Below are 27,973 nucleotides of genomic sequence, written 5' to 3'. Positions count from 1 at the left end.
CAACATCAGCTGAGATGCAAAGAAGTGTTTTTATTGCAAGCACAGTGAGCAGGGAGTGGGTTGCATATTCACATGATGTGCCTGAGGGCAGATTTAAACCAGCCACCCTTCTGGTTTTAGTGCTCATTGCTGTCAGGTGTACATCATTTCTGCCATGTGAGACATTTTCTTTGGAATATACAAGTAATACTCCATGTATCCCGAAAGATCTTCAATTGTCACATCATCCACAAAGGCCCTGGCTTGCTCAGAGCAAGAGCGTGGAGAACTTGAGGGAGTTCTTGATGGCAAAGGCTGGGAGTGATCCTCAGAAACCGTTCTATCAGGTGCCAGGGGGAGGGTGTTCTGCAAGCCAGAGAATTTGTACACTTCCATATCTCGCCACAGTCTGCACTGACAGGCTTTATCTGCACACGCACATGGCTCACTTGAGTTCAGCCTGCACACAGCCTGGAAGTCAGAAAGCTCCGTGGTCTTTAAGCCTGTTTTGGATGCTGGAGAGTTCTCCTGAGTGTTCTCTGATGTCAACTGTGCCACAGAAACTCCCAAAGACTCATCAGCTCCCTTGTGGCCCACGTCCGGAGTGACGCTGCAGTGTTCATGTGCACCTGCTTCCTTTGGGACTGGCACCCCAAAGCCACTGCTGTCCTCCTGGGCATCAGCCTGGCTCTTCTGCACCAGCTGGCTGCATGTGGAGTGTGATTTTGTGCTGCAATGGATAAACTTTGGAGGATGAAGAATTGGAGACTTGGAACGCCTGCGACGCTGCGTTCTCACAACTCCTCTCGAGGGCTTCTTCACAGACCTGCCAGGGAAAGACACAAAGGGAATGAAGAGTCATCAAAATACTTATTGCTGGGTTGTTAGTAACTGGGCAAAATCTCTCCTGCAGTTATGTTGCATGCACAAGCTTTAGGTTTGGAGTATTTGCTCAGTATCTGCTCTCTTGGAATGTGACAGTTCTAGACAAGCAGTTGTATACAATATAAAAGGAACACCACGGAAATGCATCTCAGAGAGTGGGCTTTAAAGGTCAGAAAATGAGTAAAGCATGTGAGACATGACAAAACAATTGCTACAAGAAAAGAGCACAAAACTAATGAATCAAGGGCAAAGGATGGTTTTGTTTCAGATGAGCATGAAGTTCTGCAGAGATACTCTAGAAACCAATTCTTTATTTTAATCTAGTTCCCAAGGCACAATGACAGCTTCTGCAGTGTCAAACAAGGACTGAAAGAGATGCATTCATGATTGTCTGATTCCAAACCAGCAGCTCACATTTGCATTCAGAAATATCTACAATGTTTAGCTACCTACAGGTGACCAGCATTCCCTTTCACTTCACATAACTGTAAAGAACAGCAGTCATTTATGAAGAGAAAAAGCTGCTGTGAGTGTTTAATAAAGTTCTCTGGTAAAGACAATTCAGGTCTCTTGTTTAGAGGGGCACCAACTAGAAACTGTCTACTTAATATCCCTTTTCAATGCAGTATCATTTGAAATAGTCTGATAATCCCAAGCTGCTCTTACCCATGCCAGGTTTCCTTAGAAGCACACACATTCTTAGGTTTGGTTTCATCTGCCACTGTTCTAACCACTGCTCTGGGACTTGTCCCATCACCCACAGAGAGAGAAGTGGTACATCTGTGAGAGACAGAATGAAGAGTTAACAGCCTGCACTGGTTAGCATTATGAATATGAAAATAAACCCTTGTGCATCTTTTCTCCCAGAAAATACCGCTCCAAATCATTTTGAATACATCTTCAAAGGCCTGCCCACAAAGACCCAAATGAGAAGGATGAGTGCTGACACGCTCCTGTGTCCAAGGTTTGTGTCACAGACCCTTGGACCGAGAGGTGCCGTTCACAGCTCCGCTGCAGAGCCAGCCCACGTGTCAGTGACAAACACACACAATGGCCAAATTTCAGCTTCCCAGGAGAGGGGAAGGCAGAAACACCACCACTGAAGAAACACGTCTCTTTTTCCAGAGACAAATAAGCCATTCTTTCCTAAAAATAAATGTTCTTTGGACATAAATAGACTTTGTTTAGCTGAAGAACACTTAAGCCTCTGTCTAACATAGCCTGTCAACATAAGCTAAAACTCTTCATACTCCTGCAAGTTGAATCATTTGAGCCACAGAGTTGTGTCAGACTTACAGCTTCTATTCCAGGCAGGGGCCTTAGTAGATTTACTGCATTTTCTGGTGCTATGAATTCATCCCACAGTCCCATTTTGAAGGACTCTCAACAACCCGAGAACAATTCTTTCAAGTTGTGACTTCACATATTACACTGGAAGTCACAAGAAAATTATTTTCCAAATCCTGTGCTAAATAATTTTATAAACAGGACAGATTCCCTGAAAAGTGAAAATGAGTCCCACACACTGATCTAGGATGGGGTTAAGAGAATCCAAACTATTAATCAAACTAATTTCCATTTAAAGGACAATGAATACAGAACACAAGATCAAAAGGCACCAGTAAAAACTCCAAAGTATTCAAATATGCCCAGCTGGAGGATGGTACTAGAGATGCTGAAGAAATGAGAGGTAATTAATTACTAACGAGTTTCATTACTTAAACAAAAGATAACTTTAGGAGCCCATCTATTAACAATCTCAGCTCTGTGGTAATTGCAGTTTGGTAACCACCTTGATGCTGCCTTGCCTGCCCTTTCATTTCACTGACAGTGTAATTGCATCACTGACAACAGCTTATGGGATCCCAGATTCCACAGGTAATATGCAATGGTGCACATTTGTCAGTAGAAAAAAACATCATATGGAAGCCTTTATTTAATTTCAGGTAAAAATTATCATTACCAACAGAAGACACGTGGTGCTTGTGTTCTGCCACCTGGGACAGTGAAGGTAAGTGCCATGTGTCACATCTCCACAAACCAAGACAACACAAAAAGCATTCTTTCCCATTTAGTGATTCTGGTTATTAATAGAAATTTTGTGACAGCAATGAAAATAGTTTGTGTGGGAATCATGCACTGAATCTAACGCTCTCCCTCACTGACATGGAAAGAAAGTTTCTCTCCTGGGACAAGATGTGATTTTATTCTCATGACAGGCCTTCAGAACCATGGCAAATGCTAATTTCAACAGCAGAGTTCTAGTCCTATGGACTCCAGTACTGGTAACCTCTGGCAGCCAGATTCATGCCAAAATTAATTTCAAACACACTGTCAGCTGATCATGACTGTGAGTTTTCTTTCAAACCTGCTGCAAGCTGACAGCAATCACACAATTTACAATTCCTTAAGAAGTGCAGTCTGCAGGTAGTGAATTTATTTATTTCAGTCTGTTTAACTACAATGAAAGCTTTCTGTGCTTAACCTTTTGAAATTACCTCATTCCCTCAAATTTCACAGCAAGGGTGTTCCCTTTGAGTCCATTTGTAAGATGTTATGTCTGTCCCTTCCTGTGTTGTTACTCACCCAGCTGTGTCAACTCTCAGCTTTTTGAATGCTGTCTGCAGGCTTTCCTCTTCTCCATCCTTAGCTTCTGATTTCATCATTGGAATGGCCAGGAGGTGATAGAATTACCATGTACTGCTGCAATCAGAAAAAAGACACATGAAAATAAGGGCCAAATTCTTGTTAAAAACATTAGTTGCCCAGCAGCACCATAATACATGAAAATAAACTCAAAATAGCACGCTGAGCACACAAAGCTGAGGTCATTCTAGTAGAACATTTCTGAAAGCTGACTCAGAACAAGCTTTATGATACCCAAGAATGAAATGAACAGTCTCTTGTACAACTGTAGGTGAATTAACAATTCAAAGGCAAATTTAGTGTCAACAGCATCTTGCACATACATCACAGCCCAGCCAGACTATTCCACTTGTGTTACAGTGCTACCAGAATAATTGTGGAAGAGGTGAAAGTGAGATGGAAAAACACTATTAGAAACAGTCAACCTTCTACAACTCTTCTTTCCAAATTTGGGACTCAGTGTTACACATACATTTCAAAAAAACTCAAACCAAGAGATTTTTCTTAAAACAAGATAAAGTTTTAAGCCAAACAAAACTTTTTAGCCTTATGTCTAGGTCCAAGCAACAGCTACACAGTCCTATCAGAACATGGTATTATGATTACAAATAGTTGTTAAAATTTACCAGTATCAGCTTGTGAACAAGTACAAATGCAAACAAATACAAAAAGCAATTTGAAAGCCTTCCTTTAAAAAAAAAAAAGGCTGATTTTTTTTTTAATCTGCCCTGGCCACCATTTAATCCAGCTACAAAGGACCTCAAACCTTTCTAAATGTGATGCTCTTTGGGTTTGCTGGAGGTCGGGCCCCAGTGGTGTACCCCAGGAACAGAACTGTCCAGTCCTGTTTAACATCCTCATTAATGACCTGGATGATGTCATTAATGACCTGGATGACGTGGCAGGGTACCCTCACACGTCTGCTGATGCCTCCAAACTGGGATGAATGGCTGAAACACCAGTGGGACCTCAACAGGAACCTCATGGACTTCAGCAAAGGGAAATGCAAAGCCCTGCACAGGGGTTTTTTTGTAGCAAGGAAAAGAACTCCCTCTTCACTGAGACCTTTTTTGTCTGAAGCTCAGTTACTCCTGCAGAGGGCTGGGGCAATCTCTGTTCCCTTGCCCTCTCACTGCAGCTGGAGGTGGCAGCTCTCCTCCCCACTGCTGCTCTGGCTGCTCACGGTGCTGTGACTCCACCAGGACTGCACACAGCTATTGTGACACACGCAGAAGGATAATGGAGCACAACAAGTTCAAGGCACATGGTGTCCAATGAGTCACACAGCGAGTAAACAGGAGAGGAAGCAGCTTAAACACTGACAACACGATGCTCATCTGAGCAAGTTACTATTTCATATTTTCTCTTAGCCAAGTATAACTGCTATGGTGAAACAGATGGTCTTCACTTCACTTTTATTTCTTGGCCCCCAAGTCATCCTCAGATGATTCTTTGAAATGGAAATAAAAAATCAGGCTATATAAGTTTGGGGTTTTTTTAACAGCAAACTCCTGTATTACAAAGCCTTAGCAGGAAGATGAAAGTAAAAAGTTTTAAAATCACAGTACATTACTCAAAATACAGTACCAGTTTTTAGACTATTTTATCGTGCTGCCCTTCACCACCAACACTGCAAATCCTCAAAACAACGCAGAATTTAGACAGAAGTCTCTCTGGCTGATAACAAAGTATAAGCTTAAGCATTTAAATGCGGGCGCCAACAAGCGCATACGTAAAAAAAAAAAAAAGAATTACTGTGAAAACCAGCTAAAACTTACCGTGTTAAAAAACACACTGAAACTTACATTTTTTACCAAGACAAACACACACCTTTCCCTTTCCATTTCATTTTTGGCTGTTTCCCAGCCCCGCCGCAGCACCAGCCCAGCCGAGCACAGGCACAGGGCTCGGGCACCGCCATCCCCGCGGGCTAACGGCGGGCCCGTGAGGGACGGCCACGAGCCAGGGCAGCACACGGGCCGCGGGACAGGAACTCGTGTGTATTTAATTTTATTTTGTATTTTTTCGTTCTGTATTTTTAACCGCTCGGAGCTCCCTCCCCGGCCCTTCCCGCTACCCCTACCGTGACTCAGCACCGCCCCGCGCCCGCCGAGCTCCCCCTGCGCCCTCCGCCCTCACGAGGGGACCGGCGGCGGGGACCGCGCGGGGCGGGGTGGCCGCGCCGACACCACGGCGCTCCCCGGCCCCGGGGGCAGCAAGGGGGACCCGCGCAGGGGACCGGGGTGAGGACGCGGGGGGATGAGGAGGGGATGTGCAGGGAGGGGAGCGGCGCTCACTGAGGGCACTCACTCACCGCGCTGCGCGGGCCGCGCCCGCCGCTGCCGCCCCCGGAACCGCCGCCGCTCGCGCACGCGCACCCGGCGGGGCGGGCGGCGCCGGGGCGCGCCCCCGCGGGCGGTGACGTCACGTCCTGTTGTGCTGCGCGCCCCGGAGGCGGCGGCGGGCGCGGAGCGGGAGAGAGAGTGAGTGAGAGAGAGAGAGAGAGGGCGAGCGGGGCCCCGGACACCCGCCACACCCGGGGAGCGGAGGCGCTGCCGCGGCTCTTCCCGGCGGGGCGGCCAGGGGAGGCCCCGGGGCAGGTGGCGGAGCGGGGCCGGCCGCGGCTGTGGAGCGTCCGGCGGGCAGCGCGGGCCTGGCTCGGGCCTGGCGCCGGTGCCGTGCCCCGGCCGGGCCGGCGGGGCGGCACAGCGGGCAGTGCCCCGCCGGCCCGCGCTGCTGCGTGAGGAGGGCCCGGGAGGGAGCTCGGCGAGGTGGGGAACGCCTGAAGGGTGGGCGCGGAGCGGAGAGCCGGGCTGTGCCCGGGGAGCGGAGCGGGGGCCACGGGCACGCACTGAAACCTGTCTGGGCGAAAGGAAACGCTTTTCTCTGGGGGTGCCTGAGCACGCGCTGTCCAGGGAGGCTCTGGCGTCTATTCAAAGGCCACCCGGACATGGTCCTGGGAAACCAGCGTGCGGTAGCCCTGCCTGAGCAAGAGGGTGAGATCTCCAGGGATCCCTGCCAACCTAAACCATCCTGAAACCTTCCCGAAGCTTTGCTGCACGTGCCATGCTCACAGCTTAAATTTACACAGGTTGCCAGGATCTGTATTCGCCCATTGATAAAAAGACACGTTGATATTTTTAACACAGGCTGTGCTTGTTCTGAAAAACTCAGATTTTGGAGTTCACAGGGAAAAGCCCAGGGTGGGTCTGGTCAGGAGCAGTGACACTGCCCACAGAAGAATGAGCACCCGTCACGGTGTCACTTTTGTACAGAGCATCTTGTTCAGGGCTCAGTGTCAAATCCCCATGTCTGTGTTTCAGTTTATTCTGTATGGCACGGTTGGTTATCCACTGAGAGCACATCAATGGACTTGGAAGCTAAAGATGAAGAGGAGGAGAGTCTACAAACAGCATTCAAAAAGCTGAGAGTGGATGCAGCAGGGTAAGTGAACAACAAAAAAAGGCAATGTAATTTGTAAGGGTTTTATTACATATTTGTATTTTTTTTCTATTATTTTACATTTCAAAAAGAAAAAGTCATTTGTTGAAAGGTTCTTTGCTCTCTCTGAACTGCATCACTTCAGATGAAATACAGTCATTATAACTGTCTATATGTAAAGCAGTTCTTTATTACAGAGTAATTTTGACTAATATCCAACTGAAATCACACAGTGACTGCATGGAAGCATGAAAAGACTCACCTAAAGCGGTGAACCCACTTTTAACTGTCGTGGCTGTAGTCACCTGGTGTGACACAGAATTTGTTTGTCTGTCCCTGTAAACACTGGTGTGTGCAGCCACATTATAGGCTTTTATTTAGTGCACAAAATTTGGCTTGGAAGGTGTCTGGACAGCCCCACCAACACCTCAGAGTGGGCTGGGGGGCCCAGCCTCACTGGGAAGGGTTGGCTAAATGTGAGCTCTGAGCATTTCTGTGTTCAGGGGATTTTGTGGAGTCTGCAAACATTCTTACAACAAAAACTTACTCAGTAAGATACTGGCTGTGCCGATAATATGTAGTGTAAAAGCTGATAAAATGATGCAGTCTGAGACAGTTCTCTTGACAGTTCTCTGAGACAGTTCACTTGAAGTCTTTTGGGAATTTACAAACACAAGAGGAAGTTTTGTGCTGACAGTGTTACCTTGTGAATTCATCCCCACAGCCATCAACACTGTGAATTCAGGACTTCCTCTGCATGTGGAAATATATTTTGCTTTGCTACTCGTTCCCTCTGCTTCAAGATGACTTCTGAGCAATGTGGAAAAAAATAGCTGTTCTCTATCAAGGAACTGTGGTTATTAATCATAACACTTTCGATGTAGTACCACTGGCAGACTGTGTGGGCTTCTGGTTGATTCCTGATGACATCTTAGGCATAAAAAGATCTTGTTTTGCAGACATGTGTTGTGAACAGCTCAAATCTTGTGACTAATTTGTTAAGATCAACTTTGGGCAGAGTATTTGGGCTTTTTGCTAGAATTTCAGCCTCATTTCTTACAATTTCCCATGTTCCAAATCACACCTGCAGCCATCATAACTGTAAATACAGATTCATGTGCTGGGGCATTTATGTTTGTCATGTAGACCTCCAGGGTCAGCTGCTTTTTTCATTCCATGCTTATCTCAAAAATTTAATGAGAACTAAATAAATCAGTAATCTGTCCTTGCCTGTTGTACCTCCTCCACTTCTCCACCAACTCCCCCTCAGCCTGCTGCTCCAGGTGCCTGGCTCTGCATTTCAGAGGAGTAGCAGACTGTCTTTAATGACTATTGTCTGACAAGAACGCTTGGAACCTGAGTTTACATTCCTTTAATGTGTCATTTTAGTACAAATAGGGCATGACATCAACCTCTGGGCATTTTGGCTGCCTTTCATTTCATTTCATTTCATCTCACCTATCTTTAGCCACTTGACCAGTACAGTAAGAGGGGTTCTATAAATCTCTCTAAGGCTCTGTTTCTGCCCACTGACTACAGAGGGAGTCAATGCAGCAAATGTGATGGGCTTGGCTGAGCATGCAAAGCACAGAGGCTGAACGTGGGCCCGTGGAGCCGTGTGTTCAGGCATTTCTGTGATGTGGCATTTCCCTTTTTACCCAGATGTATTGCAGCTCTGTCCGTGGGCGACGGGACGATCCTCAGAACAACGACAAGAGCAGCCATGGATGGAGCCAAGCAGCAGCCTGTCAGCTCCAAGGAAGCATGGCATGGGTAAAACATGACACATTGAACAGTTGCAGGCTGCTTTCAGTGCTGGTTGTTGTTAATTAGTTGCTTCAAGATATCTTTGCTTTCTGTCACAAAATGTTTCCATAACTGATATGTTGTTCTTTGATTTCATCAAAGTCTTTAAAAACAATATTGTATCTTCCCTTAGAGAAGGTTCCCAAAACTTTCTTTTCTGTTGATATCATCAATACTACTTTTCTGCAAGTCTTAAACCTTTGCAATCCCCTCTCACCTCACTCTTGGGTTCTTTTATTGCCTTTGAAGTACCTGGATATTCAGTGTGACTCTGCCAGCAGCTCCAGCTGACCCAGGTTCTGCACTACAGTTCAGTTTGGGATGACAGAGTATCATTTGCTTAAGGCAGAAGACTTGGGGGGGAAGCACCTTGAATAAGGGTTCCTTGTATGTATCTTTCCTTTGGGGAACCTGAATTTCTTCAGAGTCCTCCACGGTTTGTGTCACAGATTGTAAGTGTCCAGTCATCTGGTATTTCCAACCAGAAAAATAATCTTGTAAAATGTTTTTAATCACAATTTAGAGCTTACTGAGCTGTAGTGTAGGTTCTGGAGTTACCCACATGCTCACCTGTTGAACCCTGCAGGTGTGTGAGAAAGCCTTCCCGAGGATCGGCGAGGGTCCCGCGGCGCCGGCGCTCCAAGTCTCCGGTCCTGCACCCTCCCAAGTTCACCTACTGCAACCTGAAAGCCAACAGCCAGCTGAAACACAAACCCCAGGCAGACACTTCGAAGGGTGTCATCAGCTCAGATGTTTTTGTCCCAGCAGAACATGGTACGAAGGACGGGCAGGATTCTCACCTTGAGGCCAGTAACGACAGAACTGAACCGTTGGAAGCTTTCACCGCCGAAGAGCCTTCGCAGCAGCTGGGGGAGAATTGCCCTGCTCTCCCCTCATCCTTTGAGAACAGCTTGCAAACCTCAGATTTCCAGTCCTTATCCATGCTTAGCGACGGCAGGCAGTGCCCTTGCACGGACAGGAAGTGCCAGTGCAAGCAGTGGCGCAGCATGGAGGTGTACTCCTTCTCTGGCCTGCGCAGCGTCCTGTCCGAGTGCGAGAAGGCCGTCCTGGGAGTCCACACCCACTCCCTCCAGAACAGATCTCCCTCTGGGACAGCCTCAGCAAGCTCTCACAGGTCTTGTTCTGAGCAAGCTCGAGCCTTTGTGGATGATGTGACTATTGAAGATCTTTCGGGATACATGGAATACTACTTATATATTCCCAAGAAAATGTCTCACATGGCAGAGATGATGTATACTTGACTGTAAGCAAGAGAGAATCCTGAAGCAGAGTTTGATACAATGGTTGGGCTAATTGCCTTGTCAGTGCCATGTTTTCACTGTTGCGTGTTTGATTAAATGTTTCTTTGCATCATACAGTTTAGTTTTCTAATAAAATGAAAAATTAAATATAGTTTCTGAGCTTAGTTCTAAAAAGAATGCACTAAAGTCTCTGAATACCTTAAAAGCACTCTAGGTCAAATGAGCTCTGTTTGGTTTTTGGTTTGTGCTGTGGATATTGAAGCTCTGCTGTTTTCACTATGTTTTGGAAAAAACCAAACAAAACCAAAAAAAGTCTATATTTTTCTGATATTTTGATGTGTTTGGAATGTTCATTCTTAATGTATCTCCGTAATTAGAGAAAAGTTTCACAGCTACAGCTCCATCCTCTTTATCCTGCTCTAGAGAGGAGGATGAGAAGGCATTCAGCATTTTGGATAGGATGAATCTCCTTTCCTTGAACACTGGCTGGCTCCTTTTTTAGTTGGATCAAGTTGTGAATGCTTCTTCCTTACAGTTTTTTTGGGAGGTCCAGAACGTGCGGGTGTGTATTGGACCCTTCCTTAAACTAACTCGCTCACTCTTAAGCAGTTCTATTTTTCTGCAGATAAGTGAAGCTCTTAGAAGTAAAAATATATTTTGTTATTTGTGCTTTACAGATGGAATAATTTGGGGGGGAGTGAAGCAGACTACCAGGTTGTTTGGGCTGTGCAGTCTCAGAAGCAGAGAGGGTGGAACCATCTCTACAGGATGTTTCTGAGCACATCTGATACACAAAGTGGTGTGGAAAAGGGGTGAGCAAGATGTGTGTATCATCCTGGCTTTGTGCTGTAGAGCTATGACATTCCTGCTGGTTGAAAATACTGCAATAAAAAATTCTGTTGCCGAGACTTGCATTAATAAATGTTTGTCAAAACCCAGCAACTTAAAGTCTGAATAATTTGGCACATATTCATCTTCCCTTAAGACCTTTTTAGTTAAAACAAAAACTAATAAAACTCTGGTTTCAGTGCCAGCTGTACATGCTCAGCAACCATGTCTGAGTAAAGTACTGTAATTTTTACTTACATGCTGAAAAATGAGTGGTCAGCAAGCCAAGGAGTCACAAGCAGTTGTGTAAAAATAGATGAAGAGCAGATGTGGGCAGTTGGCCTTATATTCTGTGCAGGAGAAGGCTCAGACATTCTAGATCATAATCACTGTAGATTTTCTTCTCACCATCCCAAAAATTTACAAGTCCAGGAAGCTGAGATTTAAAATCCAAATAAATCAAAAACTTAAAGAGTACAACTAACAGTCATTTTGCTCTTAAGTTTCATGCATATATTTAGCATGCAGTATTTGTTCTTACTCAAATTAAATGTAACTGATTTCTACATTTTCTCGTGTCACCTCCCTCTTCCAGCTCTATCCTGCAGTACCCACACACACTTTGGGTTTTCTCCACTTTCCCTTCTTTCTCCCTACAGAAAATCTGGTATCATATGTACTTTGCTTGTAAACATAAATATTTAGTACCAGCTATCTTTGCTGCTTCTATTTTTCAGAGGGTGTTTCTGCTTCAGCAGAGGGTATCTGCTCCTATTTTTATTCATGTTTTGGTTCTGTGCCCTCTTTAACACCACGGGAATTGTTGCTAGACAGAGGGTTGTTTGGTGAGCACTGATCCAGAGCCCATGTGTGTGAAGCTGAGGCACAGCTCTTCCATGTGCATAAAAATGATTATTTAAGCCTGGTATTTGTTGTCCCCACTCCTCCCTGCATCTGGAGCCTAATGAAGGGGCACAGCAAGGCCCTTCTGTAGAGCTGTGGGGTGGCAGCCTGGTCAAGGTCACCTTGGGGCAGTTTGTGCTGTGCTGCTCTTCAGTAAAGCGTGCAGAACCCCGGAGGTGTCTGGACTGCTGTTACATAAACCCAGGACGGATGGACAGCGTCGGAGGGCACATTTCCAGTTGTGGAGCAGGACAATGTGCCACAGGCCTGCCGTGTCCAGGGAGAGAGGAGGAATTGGGGAAACTGTGGAGGTTAAACTAGTCCAAGATATACCTGAAATTGAGGGATGAGAAATGAATTTAGGTTGCCAGAATGAAAGGTGGGAGGGAAAAGCCTGAGAGCAGGTTCTGAGGGCACACTTCCACAGTGTCCTGTGGAGGAACTGCTAGTGAGGGAGGAAGAAAAAGGGGAAAAAGACAATAATTCAGTCATTTTGTTTCCTTCCTGAACCCCTGTTTTTGCTAGTGTTTAAGCACATCTAGTGCTGCCTGTGGCAGAGCAAGGGCAGATATTTTGGTTCTTGACTTGCAATTGCAGCAAATGTACTGGAACATTGCTGGTGACATTTGCACAGCACAGACCAACCCCTGGGGGTGAATGATGGGCCCTAAGAGAGGCCCAAACTTATTGTTTCCATCAAAACCTTCTCACTTCAGCTCATCCATATCACTCTGATAACGCAGTGACTTATTTTTGCTGCCTGCCTGAAACCTCAGGATTAATTGGAAAACTGCATCTTCTCTGGGAATGCCTGCACAGCACCTTTAGCTTGATTGATGAGCAGAGATGCCCTGGTACAAACAGTGCTGAATGCAGCCCTATTGCTCCCAGCTGCTGCTGTACCTGCCCCAACGAGCCTCGGGGATCTTTTCTGTGTGTGGATGCTCTAGAATCTGTTCCCAGTCAATCTACAAAATGTCTGAAATATTCTGAGAAAGCACCAGTGGACTTGCAGTGCTCCCAGGACTTTCCTCTTACTGGATCCCAACTCTCTGCTTGCTATCTCACAGACCCAGCCTGGCTGTTTCCCAGTAGCCAAGTCCTTGTCCCTCTGCTTTCAGGACTAGTTAAACTGAAGCAGGAAGCAGAAGGGTGCCCTGGATCAATGACATTTCTTTCTTGCCTTACAGAAGCCAAATCGAATCCGAGCTGAGCTTTACATTGGCAGATACTGAATCAGGCCACTGGGGAAAAAAAAAATCAATGGAGCCATTTCTGGAGCATGTTTTCCACCCTCTCGTCCTAAAAGAGGGAGGGTTCTTCTGTGCCTGCAAAGTCCCATGACCAACTCCATCCTCCTCTCATCTCTGTAGCCTTTGCATCAGCTGTGAGATGAGGCCCTGCTCTGGATTCAGCACATCTCTGTAACCTTTGCATGAGCTCTGAGATGAGACCCTCCCCTGGATTCAGCACATCTCTGTAACCTTTGCATGAGCTCTGAGATGAGACCCTCCCCCGGGTTCAGTATTCCCAAGCTGCCAGCAGCCACAACCCTGCTCCCATGGCACCTTCTGCCAGGGCTGTGCACAGCATCCCATGGGGCAGCCCCACGCCGACCCCTCTGGCAGCCAGGGAGGCTGTGTTGAAGAGCTGGGGGTGATCTCAAGGTCACACAAGGTCAGGGCACCCCTGAAGGGGGCTGGCAACCCTCGTGCCCATCAAGCCTTGCTCGGTTTAGCAAGCCAAAGCCCAGCTAAACAAATAAGCCCCTAGAGAGGCTCCGTGTACCTGCAGGAGCCAGAGGGATGCAGCAACCTGTCACGTTTTACTCCCACGGCGCAGCACTAACTCATCACAAGCTGTACCACTAGATGGGGCCTTCTGGACAGAGATCCAGGGAGAACAGCCGCTGCCTGGCCAGCCTGCTCCCTGCCTTTTCTGCACCCCCCGTGTCCCCTTCCAGTCCAAGGAGCTCCCAAAGACGCCTGCAACAAAGGGAGGCTGTGGAGCAGAGGGCCGGGTGGTGCTACACGGGGTTCCAGCTCTTCAAAGCTCAGTTTTCCCTCGTTTTGCAGCCCCAAAGCAGAGACCAAGCAAGAGCCTGTCCCTGTGGGTGACCCTGAGGCCAGTTCAGGGATTGGGAGGGAGGTTGTTATTGCGGGCTGTTGCCCATGGAGGGGAGAGAGCAGGGAGGAGTCAGGACAGAGCCCAGCACTTCCCAGCCTCTCCCCTCTCATCACCTTCCTGCACACCCTGAGGAGCAGAACACCACAACAACCAAATAGTTCATTTCATCCCCCAGTCCCTAGAACACTACTATTTGCACTATATTTATGCAGCTGGGTACCAGTTTGGCCCTCCTCCCTCCCAGTGCTCCTGGGTGAAGTGTGCCTCTGTTTCCCCACTCAAACCAGCTCTTCCAAACCTTTCTGTCTCTATCCTCACCAGCCCCAGTGGTTCACATGAGAGCTCTCACACAGCCCTCAGACACAGGCTGGCTCCCTGTGCCTGCAGAGCCTGTCCCCCATCCTCACCAGAACCTGCCCCTACAACACCCCTGACTGGACTGGCTTTATCCCCTGACACTGGCAATAGTTTCAAAGGTGGGAAATTATCTCCAGGCTCCCAGATTGCTGGAGGTGTGCCATGACAAAGCCAAGTGTCATGAAGCACAAGTCCAGATGTCCAGGACGCTGTGTCCAGCTGCCTACACACCTGTGCCTGCAAACCTCTGGGTGATGCTCACTGGGCTTGGAGAGCAGCAGCAGCTCCAGAAGCCACAGTGCTTCTGAGCCTCCTGGCCAGTTTGGAATTGTGACACACCTTGTTAAATCTGGAAGTGCCCCCCAGCTGTGCCTACTTTGTCCAGTTTGGGCGGGCACCCCAGGCTCTGGTACATGCCAAAGGCTCCTGGGTTCTGCCCCTCTGTGGGCTACATAACACCCAATGGGCAGAAATTAATTTGTGCTCTCCAAAAATAATTTATTAAAATTTAAATTAATTTAAAGAGCTATTGCTGCTTTTTCCCCGTGATGGTTGCAAGGCGGGCACGACACCTTCTAGGCATTTTAAAGCCAGTGTCCATCACTGTGACTATTTATTACGCATCCGCCATATCTAAACCACTCAAAAAAAAAAAAAAAATTAGGGAAAAAAAAATCTTAATTTCTGCTGGAAAATGTTCTGAAGCATCCGCAGGGGTTGGATTGCCGAGCTGGCGGGCAGCAGGCGGGCGCTGCCTCCTCTCCTGAAGCGATGCCCGCACGTTTCCGTGGGAGCCCCGCCACGCGCGGGGCCGGGCTGCGAGCCCAGCCCCGGCACCGCCACCGCCACCGTGCGCCGTGAGCCCGCGGCGCCCGCCCCGGCCCCACCGGAGCGCCGGGCACCGGGCCGGCAGCAGCGCATGCGGTGCGGGGCTAGCGCCGCTCCGCTCCGCGCCCGCCGCCCGCCGCCGTCATGGCGACTCCCAATAATGTCACTGCCACCAACTGCAGCTGGTGGCCCATCTCGGCGCTGGAGAACAGCGCGGGGAAATCCACGGAGGGCGAGGAAAATCACGGCCCGGCAGACCCCGCTCTCAAATCGCAGGACAGATTGGTTTTGTACCACTGGACCCAGTCTTTCAGCTCGCAAAAGGTAAAGAGAACGATCGCTCGGCCGGGCTCTCGGGCGAGGATCACCTCCAGGTCCCAGGGCATCCCTTTGCCTCGGGAGGATGGATGGACGGACGGATGGATGGATGGATGCGCTCGGGGGACAGCGAGGGGCTCAGCCCCGTGTCTGCCGGGGCAGCAGGCAGGCAGATCCTTGTACCTTTTAACAGCATCTGCCTGGGGAGGGGATGGGGATGGGGATGGCATGGGGATGAGGATGGCGGGGCTCAGCCAAATCTTTGCTTTGGTATCACGGCTTGCACCGGGAGCCGCCTCGGCTTTTGTGCTCGCTGGCAGCCCCACTGGCGTGGCCGGGAGCGCAGACAAAGGCAGAGCCGGGCCGGGACCACCCTGCTGCTGCTGCTGCTGCGGGAGCAGAGGAGCCCGAGCCCGGCTGGTGCCCGGGAGAGGATCCCCGACCCCAGCACGCAGCGATGATTCACCCCTCACACTGCAGCAGTGCCCTGGAAATTCCATTCGCGGGCTGCCCCAGCGAGAAATCCCGTTTTCCAGACAATAGTAAATGCTCGTTTCGCAGCACGGCAGCTGTGTAGCAAACCCAACCTTCTCCCCCGGCCCCAAACCCCGCATCGTTCGCAAGCCGTGAGCACCATATGGAGCTGCTGGGAGGGGTGGGTGTTGGAACACCAAGTTCCCCGGTGCCAGGGCCTCCCCGAGCCGCGCAGCCCGGCGGGGAGGCCGGGGCAGAGGTGCCCGTTCCTGCGAGCAGACACAAAGGAGGGAGGATGCCCAATGCAGCACGGTGGCTGCACATGGTCGGCCCCGCCACGGGATCCGCACTGCCGGGGGATGCTCGTGCCCCGCTCCCCGCGGAATTCCCCGGGAATGTTTGATCACCCCAGTCTGGGATCCCCTTTGGGCCGTGTCCTGGCACCCCGGGCTGCCTCCTGCCAGGCCTTCAGCTCCTGGAAGCAGCACAGGGAGCCTGGGGCTGGGTACCCCCGGTGGTGCTGGCTGAGGTTTATTTAGCAGCTGGGAGGAAAAGGCCAGGACGAGTTGCAGTTGAGGAACCCAGGCTTTCTCTTCGTTGACTTTAAAAGAAAAAAATAACTTGCCAGTCCTGTGATTAATTAATGACTAATTCCCCAGGAACTCTGAAGCACTCACAGAAATGCTTATATATATTAAATTGTATTTTTAGCTGCTGCTAGTTGGATGAAAACATGTACTTTTGCCTCATTCAGTGGTTCTGTAAATCATGGCTTTCTCACATCCCCCGTGGGCTTGCTATTTTTTTTTTTTTTGTGTGTTTGACATACTTAGTTCATAATAGTCAGGTTTAATACCCAGAAGCCTAAAATGCCATCCCTGAGTGCATATTCAACACCACCTCATGCACAGAGCAGAGCAGGAGGATCAGCCCTGAGGGCTGGCGATCAGGGTGGGGATGGTGATGCTGTCCCACATCCAGCCTCAGTCCTGCCCCTCTGCAAGGCTGGGCTCACCCTTCCCACCCTGAGATGTGTGGGTGCCATCCCCGCAGTGCTGGGCAGACCCAGGGCTGGAGGAGGGCAGGGAGAGGGGAAGGGGGAGGCAGCAAGTTTGACACAAGAGGTGTGAAGGTGCTGGGTGATACCCTCAAGCTAACATCAGCATGGAGGAAGAGGAGGAATGCTGTGCAGGGTCACAGGGGCTGCCTGGAACTTCCCACAGAACAGAGCCTGCACCTGGTGAAGGCAGAGTCCACTCCTGAGAGTGGGACATGCCTGAGTCAGCATCCAGGTCTCCTTCAGCCAGACAGCAGCACTCACTGTGTGCACGTGTAAGGCATAATATTGCTGCTGCCTCTGCTTCCTCTTCTTCCTCAGGTATGTGCTGGGATCCACAGCAGCATCACTCCCCCAGCTGGACAGCTCCAGCCTCCCTCCACCCACTGCTGAGGGACTGGCTCTCAGCCCTCCAGCTCCTCTGCCTGTCACACAGGCCACCAGGAGCAGGGAGGAAGACAGGATGGGTTTGGGTATCCCCTCTTTGCCAGGAAAACGAATTCTTTTGTGGCTGCCTGGCTTTTGCAGCTGTCCCATGGCAACAGCTGCTTGCTTCTTGCAGGGCAAGCACATCATCCTGGCATGTCTGTGTTTAAGTTCCAGGAAAGGGTCTGGGGGTGTGGTGGGGGCACTGGAGCCCAGCTCGGTGGTGGGGCTGAGCCCTTTCCCCCTGGCTTCCCGCCCAGGTGCGCCTGGTGATCGCAGAGAAGGGGCTGCCCTGCGAGGAGCGCGACGTCAGCATGCCCCTGATGGAGCACAAGGAGCCCTGGTTCATGCGGCTCAACCTGGGCGAGGAGGTGCCCGTCATCATCCACAGGGACAACATCATCAGCGACTACAACCAGATCATCGACTACATGGAGAAGAACTTCACGGGAGGTAATGCAAGGCTGGGCTGGGCCTCAGAGGAAATTCATGTCTAGTCCAGATTCTGTTTGCTGAAAGAATCAAATTTTTTCCTTTAAAGTTTCATCTTCACTCCAGAAAATCAGCAAGCCACCAGCCCTCCCCAGACTTCTACGTTTCCCCATGAAAGTGAAGAATTTCCAGCAGAAATCCCCTGCTGGAGGGCTCTGAGGGGTGTGGTAGCTAAGTTCCCCTTTTTCTGTCCTGGAAGTCACGCTTCCAAACCAGACAATTTCTCTCAGTCCCCATGTTGCATGGTGGCATTTCACCACTGTCCCCACTGGGCACAGCCCATGGGAACACTTCTGACTTCAGGTGCATTTGTGCTTTGTCCTTGGGTAATTGTACAAAGGGGCTATAAGGGCCTCTGCTGAGAGAAGGTGGGTTTAAGCTGTGTGCTGCTGCTCCTCTCCCTGCTTCCTCCAGGATTCCAGGCCCAGGGGACCCTGCTGTCCCTGCTGTTGCTGTGCCTCAGAGAAAACAGCTTCTTTAAAGTCAAAACCAGCCAGTGGTGCTGAGGACCATGGGAGGATGATGTGACACAAACCCAGAGGAAGGGACAGCCAGGAGAGGGAAGCTCATATTCCCCTGGAGCAGAGCTGCAGGCCTGCTGAGCCTGGCACACCGGGATGCTGAGACAGAGCTCAAAGTCAGCTTTGCTCAGCAGCTGTGGTGAGCAGCCTCTCCCTGCATCTCACACCCCTTCACCCTCATTCCCCCAGTCCTGGGGGCTGCTGGGCTGGGACACCCACTGGGCAGGCTTCAAAGCTGGGCAGGGATCTCGGGCTTTGCCATCACGATGTTCGCCCCAGCATCCATCCCCTTGCAACAGAGACATCAAAAACATCTCAAAATAGCTCCCGAAGGCAGGGCTCCTTGCCAGCTCAGCTGCTGTCCTCTCCTGGCCCTGCCACTGCGCTGCTGCTCCGTGGAGGCACCCAGCTCCCTCCCCAGTGGGGCAGCAGGGCTGGGTCCCTCAGGAGAATCCCACACCAGCAGCACGTCCTAGGGAATGGCAGCTGCTTTCCTGCCTGGCAGCAGCCCCAGCGCAGGGGACATCAGGGGGTGTCAGTCCCTGCACCACTTCAGATGGTCTCTGCGAAGGGCAGGTGGTCTGACATATGTGACAACAGGCTGTCCCCAGCAGGAGGGGGACACAGAGCTGGGAAACTCCTCTCGTTGAGAATTGCCAGCCAGGTGCAGTTTCTTACCTTATTGCTGGGAAATGGAGAGGGGAAGCTCCTGGAAAGAGGGCCCAGAGCATCACTCCCTGCTCCATGCTCTGCTCCATCCTGTCACCCAGCAGTGCAGTTGCCAGAAGCATTACCAGGATGTGGCAGTGCTGATCTGAGGGGGAATCAGCCACCTTGCAGAAATGTGTAGAGTTTGAAAAGGCCTTTACAAGGTATTTTTACAGAGCTATGTTTTCCCTTGGGCTAAGGGCATGGCCTTTATCAGCTGCTTACACACACTGGGGGCCAGCTATAGTAAAGGGTAGTGTGTGGAGAAATGTTTTCATTCCCCCCCAAAACAGTGAATAATGCCAATAAGCCACATTTGAAGATGCTTCTCACTAGGACACTGCCCAGCAGTGCCCAGAAACCACTGATTAATTGACCAGGGCAATGTTTCTTCCAGGCAAGAGTGTCCTCCATGATCTGCACCCCCTTGCACAGCCACAGAGTGCAACAGCAGCCTCTATGTGCAGGTTGCTGTGGCATGTTAAGGCAAGTCAGGCCATCCCAATGGAAAACCTCCCTGGAACGTGCTGAAGGACGTGGGCTGGTGGCCAGCACTCTGCTATTTCATTGTGGTTGCTCCATCTTCCTGTGGGATGGAGCAGTCCCTCTGCATGTGCTGTTCCCAGCCTCAGCCCCAGCCCGTCAGGTGCTGGCCAGGAGCCCTGTGGAAGGAGCACAGAAGCTATAGGTCAGTTATTGTGTCACTCATCTGCTCACTTTTCTTGGGTGGAAAATCCCCACTTGGAGAGCTGGAGCCCAGGCAGCGCAGGCAGTGAGCAGCCCATGGCAGGGAGGAGCCAAAAACCTCCCTTTGCTCAGGGGACAGGGACACTGGTGCCTATCAGTGGAACACCTCTGTGGAGCCTTCCAGCAGGGACAGTCTGGGTCAGAGCCATGAGGAGACTTCCAGGACAGGAGGTACCAAAATTTGCCTGGTTCTCATCCAGCCACAGGCACCAGCAGGCACGATAATGGCAAGGCCAGCTCCCTCTTGCCTGCTCAGCTCCTGCCACCAGCAGCAGGGCTGGGCAGAGCACAGCTGGCACTTCTGACCCTGAAACAAGGGGCTGCCCTGCTCACATCTGCCAAAGTCCTACCAATGTGACCCAGCTCAGGTGGGGACACTGGCACATGGGGACACTGACACAGAGCCCAGTGCTGCAGACAGGATGCGGGCAACAGAGTCCTGGTGGTGGATTTACTCACTGCCTGTGAACTGCTTTCTGCAGACACTATAAACATTTATGGTCCTGTAAAAACTGGGAGAGTTAAAAATCTTGGGGGAGACAAGAGCAATGTTTTGCTTCTTGTGGTGTCACCTGCCATGTATTTTGAGCTGACAGTGTAATAAAAGGCACGATGCAAGCCATCACCCATGGAAAGTGAATAAACCCAACAGGGCAGGGAGGAGCAGAGCCAGCCAGGGCAAGGGATGTTCCTGCAGCTGAGACACTGGCTGAGCATGGAGGGAAGATACACTGGGCTTCTTTGGTCATCCACTTCGATTGCCCATTTTTGGGACTTTCAAGGAAGCCCAAGAGAATGAGGTACCTCACTGTGACTGGAGTAAAGAATATGTAACTCAGGAGATCCTAAACTCAAATCCCCATCTTTTAGCTCTTTTCTGCAGACCAGGAAAGTTTTCCTCCTGTTCTAACAGATGTGCAATTAGTGTGGAGATCAGGGCTGGCTGCACTGACCCCAGGGAACACGAGGGCTGTGGGGCTGGGTAAAGACATCATACACTCCCCTGTGGGTTTGCCCATCTCGGGGCATGGGCTGGCTGCACTCCTGGCCGGGATGGGCAGCAGGGAGGGCGAGGGCAGAGCTGACAGATTACAGAGTGAAAGCTCTGCCTCAGGCAGCCCCGCTGCCTCAGCAGGATTGCACCCTGCAGCCCAGAGCCGGCTGAGGAGCGCTTGAGCCCTGCCAGGTGTGCTAACCCTTTGCCTTGGCCCTGCAGAGAATGTGCCACAGCTGATCCCCGAGCCGGGCAGCCTGCTGCATGCACGGGTGCTGCAGTACCGGGAGCTGCTGGACTCGCTGCCCATGGACGCCTACACGCACGGCTGCATCCTGCACCCCGAGCTCACCACCGACTCCATGATCCCAAAGTACGCCACCACTGAGATCCGCAGTAAGTCGCCTTTCCAGAGGGGCTCCCCGGCTCCTTTAGGCTCCACGGCTCAGACACTGTGCTCCTGCTCATCTCCCCTTTCTGCCAGAGGACGGGGCAGAGCTGGGAAATGGCAAAGCACAGCTGGGAAATGGCAAAGCACAGCTGGGAAATGGCAGAGCACAGCTGATCTGGAATTGCAGCTATCCCAGAGAGACCTCCTAACTCAGGGGGTGTCCGGGCTCCCATGGGCCGTGCACGCTTCTCCTCAGCTCTATCTGGGGCACAGGAATTTGCCCCTTTCCCTCCAGTAATTCTAAGGGCAAAGGCAGGAGGGAGCAGCCAGGCTGAGTTGCAGGCAGTGGATGAATCGGCATAAGTCTGTGTACCTGACCTTCAAGTGCTCATGAAACATTGACGATGCTTAATATAACTCAATGGCAGGGATTGCTCCTGGAGAGAATTCCTCGCCAGAAAAGTGACCTTGTCAGGAGGGTATTGGCATGTCCCAGGTCTCTCCCTTTATTTAGGCTCTGGCCCCAAGCTGAGCCCATGGAAATCATTGTTCCCGCCCTCCTCCCTTTGGTTGCCTGGGCCCCAGATGGTCCTGCTGAGGTGGGATGCACTTGTGCACAAACAGAAATAGGCAGTTCCTGAGGTGTAGCTTGTGGTCTGCCCTTCCTCTGCTGACACCCATCACAGACAGCTTTCCCCATGTCACCAAGTGTCACCTCCACCCCCAGGCCTTGGACTGACATAGGCCAGAGCCTCTCCCTTCCCCAAAGGGTGTGGCTGTGAAGGCTTCAGCCCCCATCTGCCTCACATCACCTCCCCAGCACTCTGCCGAGGTCTCTGAACACATCTCCTTGTCCAAACCTCAGCACTGGTGACATTTTCCCCAAGCCTTTGGAGGGCTGTGAGCAGGTCCATGGGCTGATGGAGTCCTTCCTCCCCAGCCCATCTTCTGCCCTCAGGCCATGGCTCAACTGCCCTGTTGCAGTGGGTGCTGAGGGGAATCAATGTCCTTGTGTCCCAAGGAGAGGGTGAACCGAGGTTCCAGGCTCTCCCAAGGGGAATGAAATCAGGATGATATCCAGGTTTCCATCTGAGTTGCAGCCCCAGGAGAGCTGGTTGGCAGCCCTAGCAAGCACAAGCTCATGGCAGAAATGGGAATTTCAGCATTTTATAGCAATGCACAGCCTGCTGCTGGCTCCCACCCCAGCCAGCCCTGGCACCTCCTGCATCAGCACTCTGGCAGAGCCAGGCCTCCCTTGTTGGAAGGAACAAGGAGGGAAAGACAAATGGCCCCTGACAGGAAGACAGTAGGCCAACTTTGGGTAATTTATGCTGTCCCTTAGGTGTTACTCTTCCTCTAGGATTCCTTTCTTGCTTTCACTCTGCTCCTCTCCCTCCTTTGGCTCCCTTGCACCAAGCCCTTCCCATCCTCCCTGTGCCCACAGAGGGAGAAAGGTGAGCATCTCTCCATGCTCATTATGGGCTCCACACCATGGAATTGCAGCCCCAAACACTGAGGCAGGGAGGGACAGCTTCACCCAGGAGGGAGCACTCCCCCTGTGCCCCTCCCTGCCCCCCTGCTCTGAATGTTCACCCCAGGGTGGGCAGCCAGCAAGGACATCCCAAAGGTTCAGCCTGCAGGGATGGAGCTGCAGGAGCCAGGTTATGGGCAAGCCCAGGGCTGTCCTTAACACAGCTACCAACAGACAGAACTTCCAGCAGCTCTAGTATGAATCCAGCAGGGGAAATGAAGAGCTGAAACTCCCAGGCTGGAACTCACCACAGGGAGGGGATTGGCCATACCTTGGAGCCAGCCCTGCCCTGTGTGATCCCTGTGTGCAGGGACAGCTGATGGAGCCACACGCCCTCAGATGTGGAAGCACAGCAGCAGCAAGCCATGAATTTGGCCCATTTTAGCTCTCTGGGATGTTTTTTCTTGGTGCTACAGCAATATTTTGGCTGCAGGATGAGGTGATTTGCTATCAGCCTCTCTGTCTGTGTCCCCCCAGGACATTTAGCTAATGCCACCACGGATCTGATGAAGCTGGACCATGAAGAGGAGCCACAGCTATCTGAGCCTTACCTCTCCAAGCAGAAGAAGCTCATGGTGAGTGGGTCAAAGCCACACACACCCCTGGTGCTGCGGGAACATGACCCACAGACCTGCCATGGGCACCTGATGCTGTGTGTCCCTGTCATCCATTTATTCCACATTCTAACCCTGCTCTCCACCCAGGCCAAGATCCTGGAGCACGACAATGTGAACTACTTGAAGAAGATCCTTGGAGAACTTGGGATGGTGCTAGACCAGATTGAGGCTGAGCTGGAGAAAAGGAAATTGGAGTACCAAGGTAGGCACTGGGCTGTGTTTATGGGGTGTTTTTCCACATGAGGCTGAGGTGCAACACCAGAAACAGCCAAAAGCTTTGCACCTGGTGAACAACTCCCATGGGGCAACCACTGGTGGGTCTGGGGCTGCCTCTGGGCTCTCCTGGTTTTGGGTACACTGATGTTACTGCAGCCATGGTTTTACTAACCTCTGGCAAACCACCTCTGCACCCCTTGCCACAGGGAATAGCAGGACCCCTGTCCTCATGGGTGCCCTTTGGGAGCCCCAAAGTCATCTCAGGGGGATGGCAGGTGCCCTCTACCCCAGCAAGGGACTGGCAGTGACTGATGCTCTATCTGGTTTATGGAGCAGCAGGCTGGCCCCAGGCACCTGCACCACGAGGAGCACTGGCTGTGAAAATGCAGAGACGGGGACATGTGGCACAGCCAAGCCCTCACATCAGCAGGCTGTGGCACATGGGCAGGGAAACCCAGGAACCTGAGGAGCCCTGGAGGGGAGAGCCCTTATAGAACCTGCGTCACACGCCAGCAGGTGGGAGACAGGGACACCAGCCATCCCTGGCAGCAAACACACAGTGCTGGAGCCTGCCCAGAGCAGCCCTGGCATCGGGGTGCCTGGGCACAGCTGGGCAGCACTTGTCCTGCCATCACCCCGGATGATGCCGTCCTTCCTCCTCTCCTCCTCACTGCTGGCAAGGCTCAGAACCCCGGCCCTGGGAGGCTGCCAGCACCACGGTGCCAGACACAGTTAATGAGGGGATGGTCCCACAGCTGCCCCTGCCCCCGGGGCCAGCCTCGGCCCTGGGGAGCCGTGCGTCACTCTCGGGGCCACCCTGGAGAGCCCCGAGAGGTGCCAGGGTCGGGCCCTGCAGGGCACGGGCTGGGGATTTACCAAGAGCCCTGATGTGCTCACAGGGACATCCTGCCTTGCCCTAATTTCCTCAAACACCCTCATTAACCGGTGTGAGGGCTGGGACAGCAGAATTCAGCCTAATGAGGTGCCCTGGCAGGACATCCCAGGAGCCTGGAGCAGAGGGATCGCTGCTGCCAGCACCCAGGTGCTCCAATGCCTCCAGTCCTTGTGTCCTGCTGCTCTCTGCTCCAGAACCCCCAACTCCCAGCCCGTGCCATGGCCTGGATCTCAGCAGTGGGCATGATCAGCACTTTGGCAGCCTCCCAGGAGCTGCAGTGCAGCAGCTCTGCTCCCACGCAGCCCGGCTGCCAGCGATGCAGGCGGGAGCAGGGTGGGAGGTGCTGCAGGAGCACCAGGAGACCCCTGCCACAGGCACCCCCTCAGCTGGGACAGGCTGTGCATGCAAAGGGAGAGTTGTCTTTGCTTGTCCTTCCACCCCACATGATGCTGGGCAGGGGTGCAAGGGGCTGGAGCTGCCACACTGGGCTCCAGACCCCAGCAGAGGTGCAGGCCCAGGGCCAGGAGGGACAGAGGGACAGGGGTGGATCACAGCTCTCTCCCAAAGCCATCATCCTCACATGTGCTTCCTCCTTCACCTGCAGCAGTGCCTGAGTGAGGCGGCTGCCTCAGCCCTGCTCCCCTCACCCCTGAGCAGAAGCACCCACAAGGTCCCACCACAGCCAAGAAGCTCTGGCTGCAGCACCCCCACAAGTCATTAGTCACGGAAAATATTTATTGATTAATTAGGCACAGGCAATCTGTCCACTTGGGCAGTGCCTCCAGCGGGATTTGGCAGGCTGCCAAGCAGCCTCAAATGAGGGTTGTTAATTACCCATAATTGCCCCGGCCTGGTCCTGCAGGCAGCCCTGCAGCTGCAGGGCCTGCCCTGGGGCGCTGCTCTGGAGCCTCTCTTCTCTTTCCTGACACAATAGCCACAGCACAATGAAGAGCCCAGAGTTAGGAATCTGGAGCAAAGCTGACTGAGGGTGTTATTTTGTGTCTCTTCTGATGTTCTTTACCTGCACCTTTTTTCATCTACCTCAACTCCATCCCAGCCCAGCTCCTCAGTGCTGAAAGGGCACTGAGGGAGTGCTTAACAATATCCTGGCCTGGAAGTGCTTTTTCCAGCCTAACAGCAGCTTGGTTTATTTTTGGATGTCTCTCTTGTGGGGTTATTTCTGGGATCACCCATTATCAGGGGCTCTCAACCCTTCAGTGTCTTCCTTCATGTCCTGCATTCACACTGAATTCTGTCTCCCCAAAAGTTTGGCTCTTGGCACAGAGGTGCTGCCAGTTTTGGTGTCCTGGAGCAGGGTACCTGGTACAGGAGAGAGAACAAAGGCAGAACCTCCCCAGCAGCACACACGGGAGAGCAGCCAGGCCATCCAGCAAATGGTTTTGATTCCTGAGGATTTCTCACATCCCTAAAATAGGCCAAGTTGACGTGACACTCCTGAAACAGCTCCTGGTGCAGCCAAGGGCAGACACTGCTGCTCTCCCTGAGCACTGACACAGCACCAGGGGTCACTGCATGGCATCTTCCTTCAAGGGGGCAAAGGGCTCTTTCCAGGGACCTCCTGGGTACAGGAGGATGCCATCTCCTGCTGCTCTTGACTTGGGGGAGAGGCAGCAGAGCTGCTTTGCAGCCAGTAATTCGTATATTCACACAGGCTATAAATAATCATCTCATATTCCCAGATTTTGGCACCCCTGTACTCTCCATCACAGTAGATGGGCTCTGAGCTCCTGGCCCTGCAAAGAGCTGGGGAAAAACACCCCACATCTACAAATGCTCCTGCCTATGTGGACCTTTTGAGCAAGCTTTTAGGTGCCCACACAAGGGATTCTGACCTCTGCTCTGTCTCTTCTCTCTCCAGGGCAGAAGTGTGAACTTTGGCTCTGCGGATGCGTCTTTACTTTGGCTGATATCTTGTTAGGAGCCACCCTGCACCGCCTCAAGTTTCTGGGACTCTCTAAGAAATACTGGGAAGATGGCAGCAGACCTAACCTACAGTCCTTCTTTGACAGGATACAGAAACGCTTCGCCTTCAGGAAAGTTTTGGGAGACATCCACACCACGCTCCTCTCTGCAGTGGTACCCAATGCCTTCAGGCTGGTCAAGAGGAAACCTCCCTCCTTCCTTGGAGCCTCCTTCCTGATGGGATCTCTGGGGGGAATGGGATATTTTGCTTATTGGTACTTAAAGAAAAAATACATCTAGTGCTGACTGCTTGGTGTTTAGTTTGGTGTCTCTGTGCTGTGTGAAATTATGATGAAGCCTCAGTAACTGTAATGAAATTTGAAGCAAGGTAATGAATAATTATATTGTTTAATGTAACATTCCATAGTCTAGAAGTAGAAACCTATACTGCAAGGAAATAAGACAACAACAAAAACAAAAACAACAACAACAAAGCGTCAACTTGTAAATGCCTTTTTTAGGTTTAGGTATTCAACTCCAGCCAGAGGCTCAAGGGTTCACGGGCTCAGCCCTGCCCACTGGGAAGTGGCACTGCCTCCAGCACCAGCCAGCTCCAGGGGGACAGACAGAATCCCAGGAGGCTTCCCAACACCCAAGTTGACTATTGGGACTTGGATACTTGTTCCTGTGCGTTTGTGTTTCCAAATTGTTCACTGGCCACATTTCACACATGCAGGTAGTGGGGACTTTCTTCTTCTAGAAGGCGTTGTGTTGTCGTGCTCGGAGGCTTTCCTGGGAGCAGGGTGCAGTAGCTGGTCACAGTCAAGGGGGATTTCTGTTCTTCAAGTATCCATTTTAAAAATTATTTTCATTAAAAGGAATATTTTTTATTGAGCTGCTCTTAGAATGTATCCACTTTCTACGTCAGGTTTTGGTGGGCTTTTTTTTAAAGAATTTAATGTCTGTCTTTAACTGCCGCACTTTTTTCCTGAGATAAATCATTTTGACTTTCATCCTGAATTCTGGCACACGAAGGAGATTATTGTTTTAAGCCTTTTGGCTCTGTCTCTTGAGTTTTCTTTCACGGATTTGCAAAGCATCTTTCACCAACTGAGCATATTTGGACTCTGAAAAAGTACAACCATTTTCAGAACTTTTCAGCACTTTCCTGAAGGCGCTTTGGCTTTCTTCCATCGGGGGCTCTTTTCTGTCATTTCCTCGCTGTGTGTTTTCTTAGGGACACTTTGCACAGAATCACATTGATGACTTTCTTGTGCCTTTTGCATGCTGGAAAGAATAACAGGCCTCACTGCTACTCATGCTTTGGAAACAGATCCTCAATAAACCATATGGGAGGAGTAATGGCTTCGCATCTCTAAATGTGTTCCACATCCTTCTGGTCCCAGTGCAAGGCATGCCCGAGGGCAGTGGGATGTGCAGGTGGTTTGTGCTTTGGCTCATGTACTGCACTGGTATAAAACTTGCATGGAAATTGTATGTATTCCTCTTCCAATCACTGATTTCTGTCAGTGTTCAGCCCACTGGCTTTCCAGACACTCCAGTGATCCCTGGGAGCCATGCTGCATCTCAGGGCTGGGGAA

The 27,973-nt window shown here is 51.2% G+C and overlaps 3 protein-coding genes across 10 annotated transcripts; 2 read left to right on the top strand and 1 right to left on the bottom strand.

The window, feature by feature from the left end:
• Positions 1 to 10: 10 nt before the first annotated feature.
• On the bottom strand, positions 11 to 5,916 carry LOC135281811 (oxidative stress-responsive serine-rich protein 1-like). 5 transcript variants are annotated; one of them, XM_064391004.1, is made up of 4 exons: positions 5,825 to 5,916; positions 3,451 to 3,567; positions 1,531 to 1,644; positions 11 to 805 (listed from the first exon to the last, which is right to left on the bottom strand). In XM_064391004.1, the coding sequence occupies exons 2-4, from the start codon at positions 3,528 to 3,530 to the stop codon at positions 133 to 135; spliced, it is 867 nt and encodes a 288-aa protein (XP_064247074.1). In that variant the 5' UTR covers positions 3,531 to 3,567; positions 5,825 to 5,916; the 3' UTR covers positions 11 to 132. The 5 variants fall into 5 exon arrangements, with proteins under 5 accessions (XP_064247074.1, XP_064247076.1, XP_064247075.1 ...); XM_064391006.1 differs by having other exon boundaries at positions 3,451 to 3,564; positions 5,825 to 5,856; XM_064391005.1 differs by lacking the exon at positions 5,825 to 5,916 and adding an exon at positions 5,594 to 5,623.
• On the top strand, positions 5,894 to 10,957 carry LOC135281810 (oxidative stress-responsive serine-rich protein 1-like). Of its 4 annotated transcripts, none has more exons than XM_064390999.1 (4): positions 5,894 to 5,993; positions 6,834 to 6,954; positions 8,614 to 8,724; positions 9,344 to 10,957. In XM_064390999.1, exons 2-4 carry the CDS (start codon positions 6,878 to 6,880, stop codon positions 10,017 to 10,019), a joined length of 864 nt encoding a protein of 287 aa, XP_064247069.1. In that variant the 5' UTR covers positions 5,894 to 5,993; positions 6,834 to 6,877; the 3' UTR covers positions 10,020 to 10,957. The 4 variants fall into 4 exon arrangements, with proteins under 4 accessions (XP_064247069.1, XP_064247070.1, XP_064247071.1 ...); XM_064391000.1 differs by having other exon boundaries at positions 5,911 to 5,997; XM_064391001.1 differs by lacking the exon at positions 5,894 to 5,993 and adding an exon at positions 6,263 to 6,281.
• A 4,119-nt stretch (positions 10,958 to 15,076) lies between these two features.
• Positions 15,077 to 26,844, top strand: GDAP1L1 (ganglioside induced differentiation associated protein 1 like 1). Its single transcript, XM_064391513.1, has 6 exons — positions 15,077 to 15,386; positions 17,598 to 17,790; positions 21,022 to 21,195; positions 23,199 to 23,296; positions 23,426 to 23,540; positions 26,329 to 26,844. The coding sequence occupies exons 1-6, from the start codon at positions 15,207 to 15,209 to the stop codon at positions 26,670 to 26,672; spliced, it is 1,104 nt and encodes a 367-aa protein (XP_064247583.1). The 5' UTR covers positions 15,077 to 15,206; the 3' UTR covers positions 26,673 to 26,844.
• Positions 26,845 to 27,973: the final 1,129 nt, after the last annotated feature.

This window comes from Passer domesticus, chromosome 16, assembly GCF_036417665.1.
Source record: "Passer domesticus isolate bPasDom1 chromosome 16, bPasDom1.hap1, whole genome shotgun sequence".
Classification (NCBI taxonomy): Eukaryota; Metazoa; Chordata; class Aves; order Passeriformes; family Passeridae; genus Passer; species Passer domesticus.
Note: the sequence above shows the minus strand (reverse complement) of the source record. Positions and strands in the feature narration are given on the sequence as shown.

What these genes read in the sequence shown, in the direction of transcription:
- GDAP1L1 (XM_064391513.1), top strand. Translation starts at nt 15,207, where the DNA reads ATGGCGACTCCCAATAATGTCACTGCCACCAACTGCAGCTGGTGGCCC. An exon ending in AGTCTTTCAGCTCGCAAAAG is followed by an intron (nt 15,387 to 17,597) that starts GTAAAGAGAACG and finishes CTTCCCGCCCAG; the next exon opens with GTGCGCCTGGTGATCGCAGA. An exon ending in CCAAGCAGAAGAAGCTCATG is followed by an intron (nt 23,297 to 23,425) that starts GTGAGTGGGTCA and finishes CTCTCCACCCAG; the next exon opens with GCCAAGATCCTGGAGCACGA.
- LOC135281811 (XM_064391004.1), bottom strand. Translation starts at nt 3,530, where the DNA reads ATGATGAAATCAGAAGCTAAGGATGGAGAAGAGGAAAGCCTGCAGACA. An exon ending in CTGAGAGTTGACACAGCTGG is followed by an intron (nt 1,645 to 3,450) that starts GTGAGTAACAAC and finishes TGTCTCTCACAG; the next exon opens with ATGTACCACTTCTCTCTCTG. An exon ending in TCTAAGGAAACCTGGCATGG is followed by an intron (nt 806 to 1,530) that starts GTAAGAGCAGCT and finishes TTTCCCTGGCAG; the next exon opens with GTCTGTGAAGAAGCCCTCGA.
- LOC135281810 (XM_064390998.1), top strand. Translation starts at nt 6,461, where the DNA reads ATGGTCCTGGGAAACCAGCGTGCGGTAGCCCTGCCTGAGCAAGAGG. An exon ending in AGCCCTGCCTGAGCAAGAGG is followed by an intron (nt 6,507 to 6,833) that starts GTGAGATCTCCA and finishes TCTGTGTTTCAG; the next exon opens with TTTATTCTGTATGGCACGGT. An exon ending in TCCAAGGAAGCATGGCATGG is followed by an intron (nt 8,725 to 9,343) that starts GTAAAACATGAC and finishes TGAACCCTGCAG; the next exon opens with GTGTGTGAGAAAGCCTTCCC.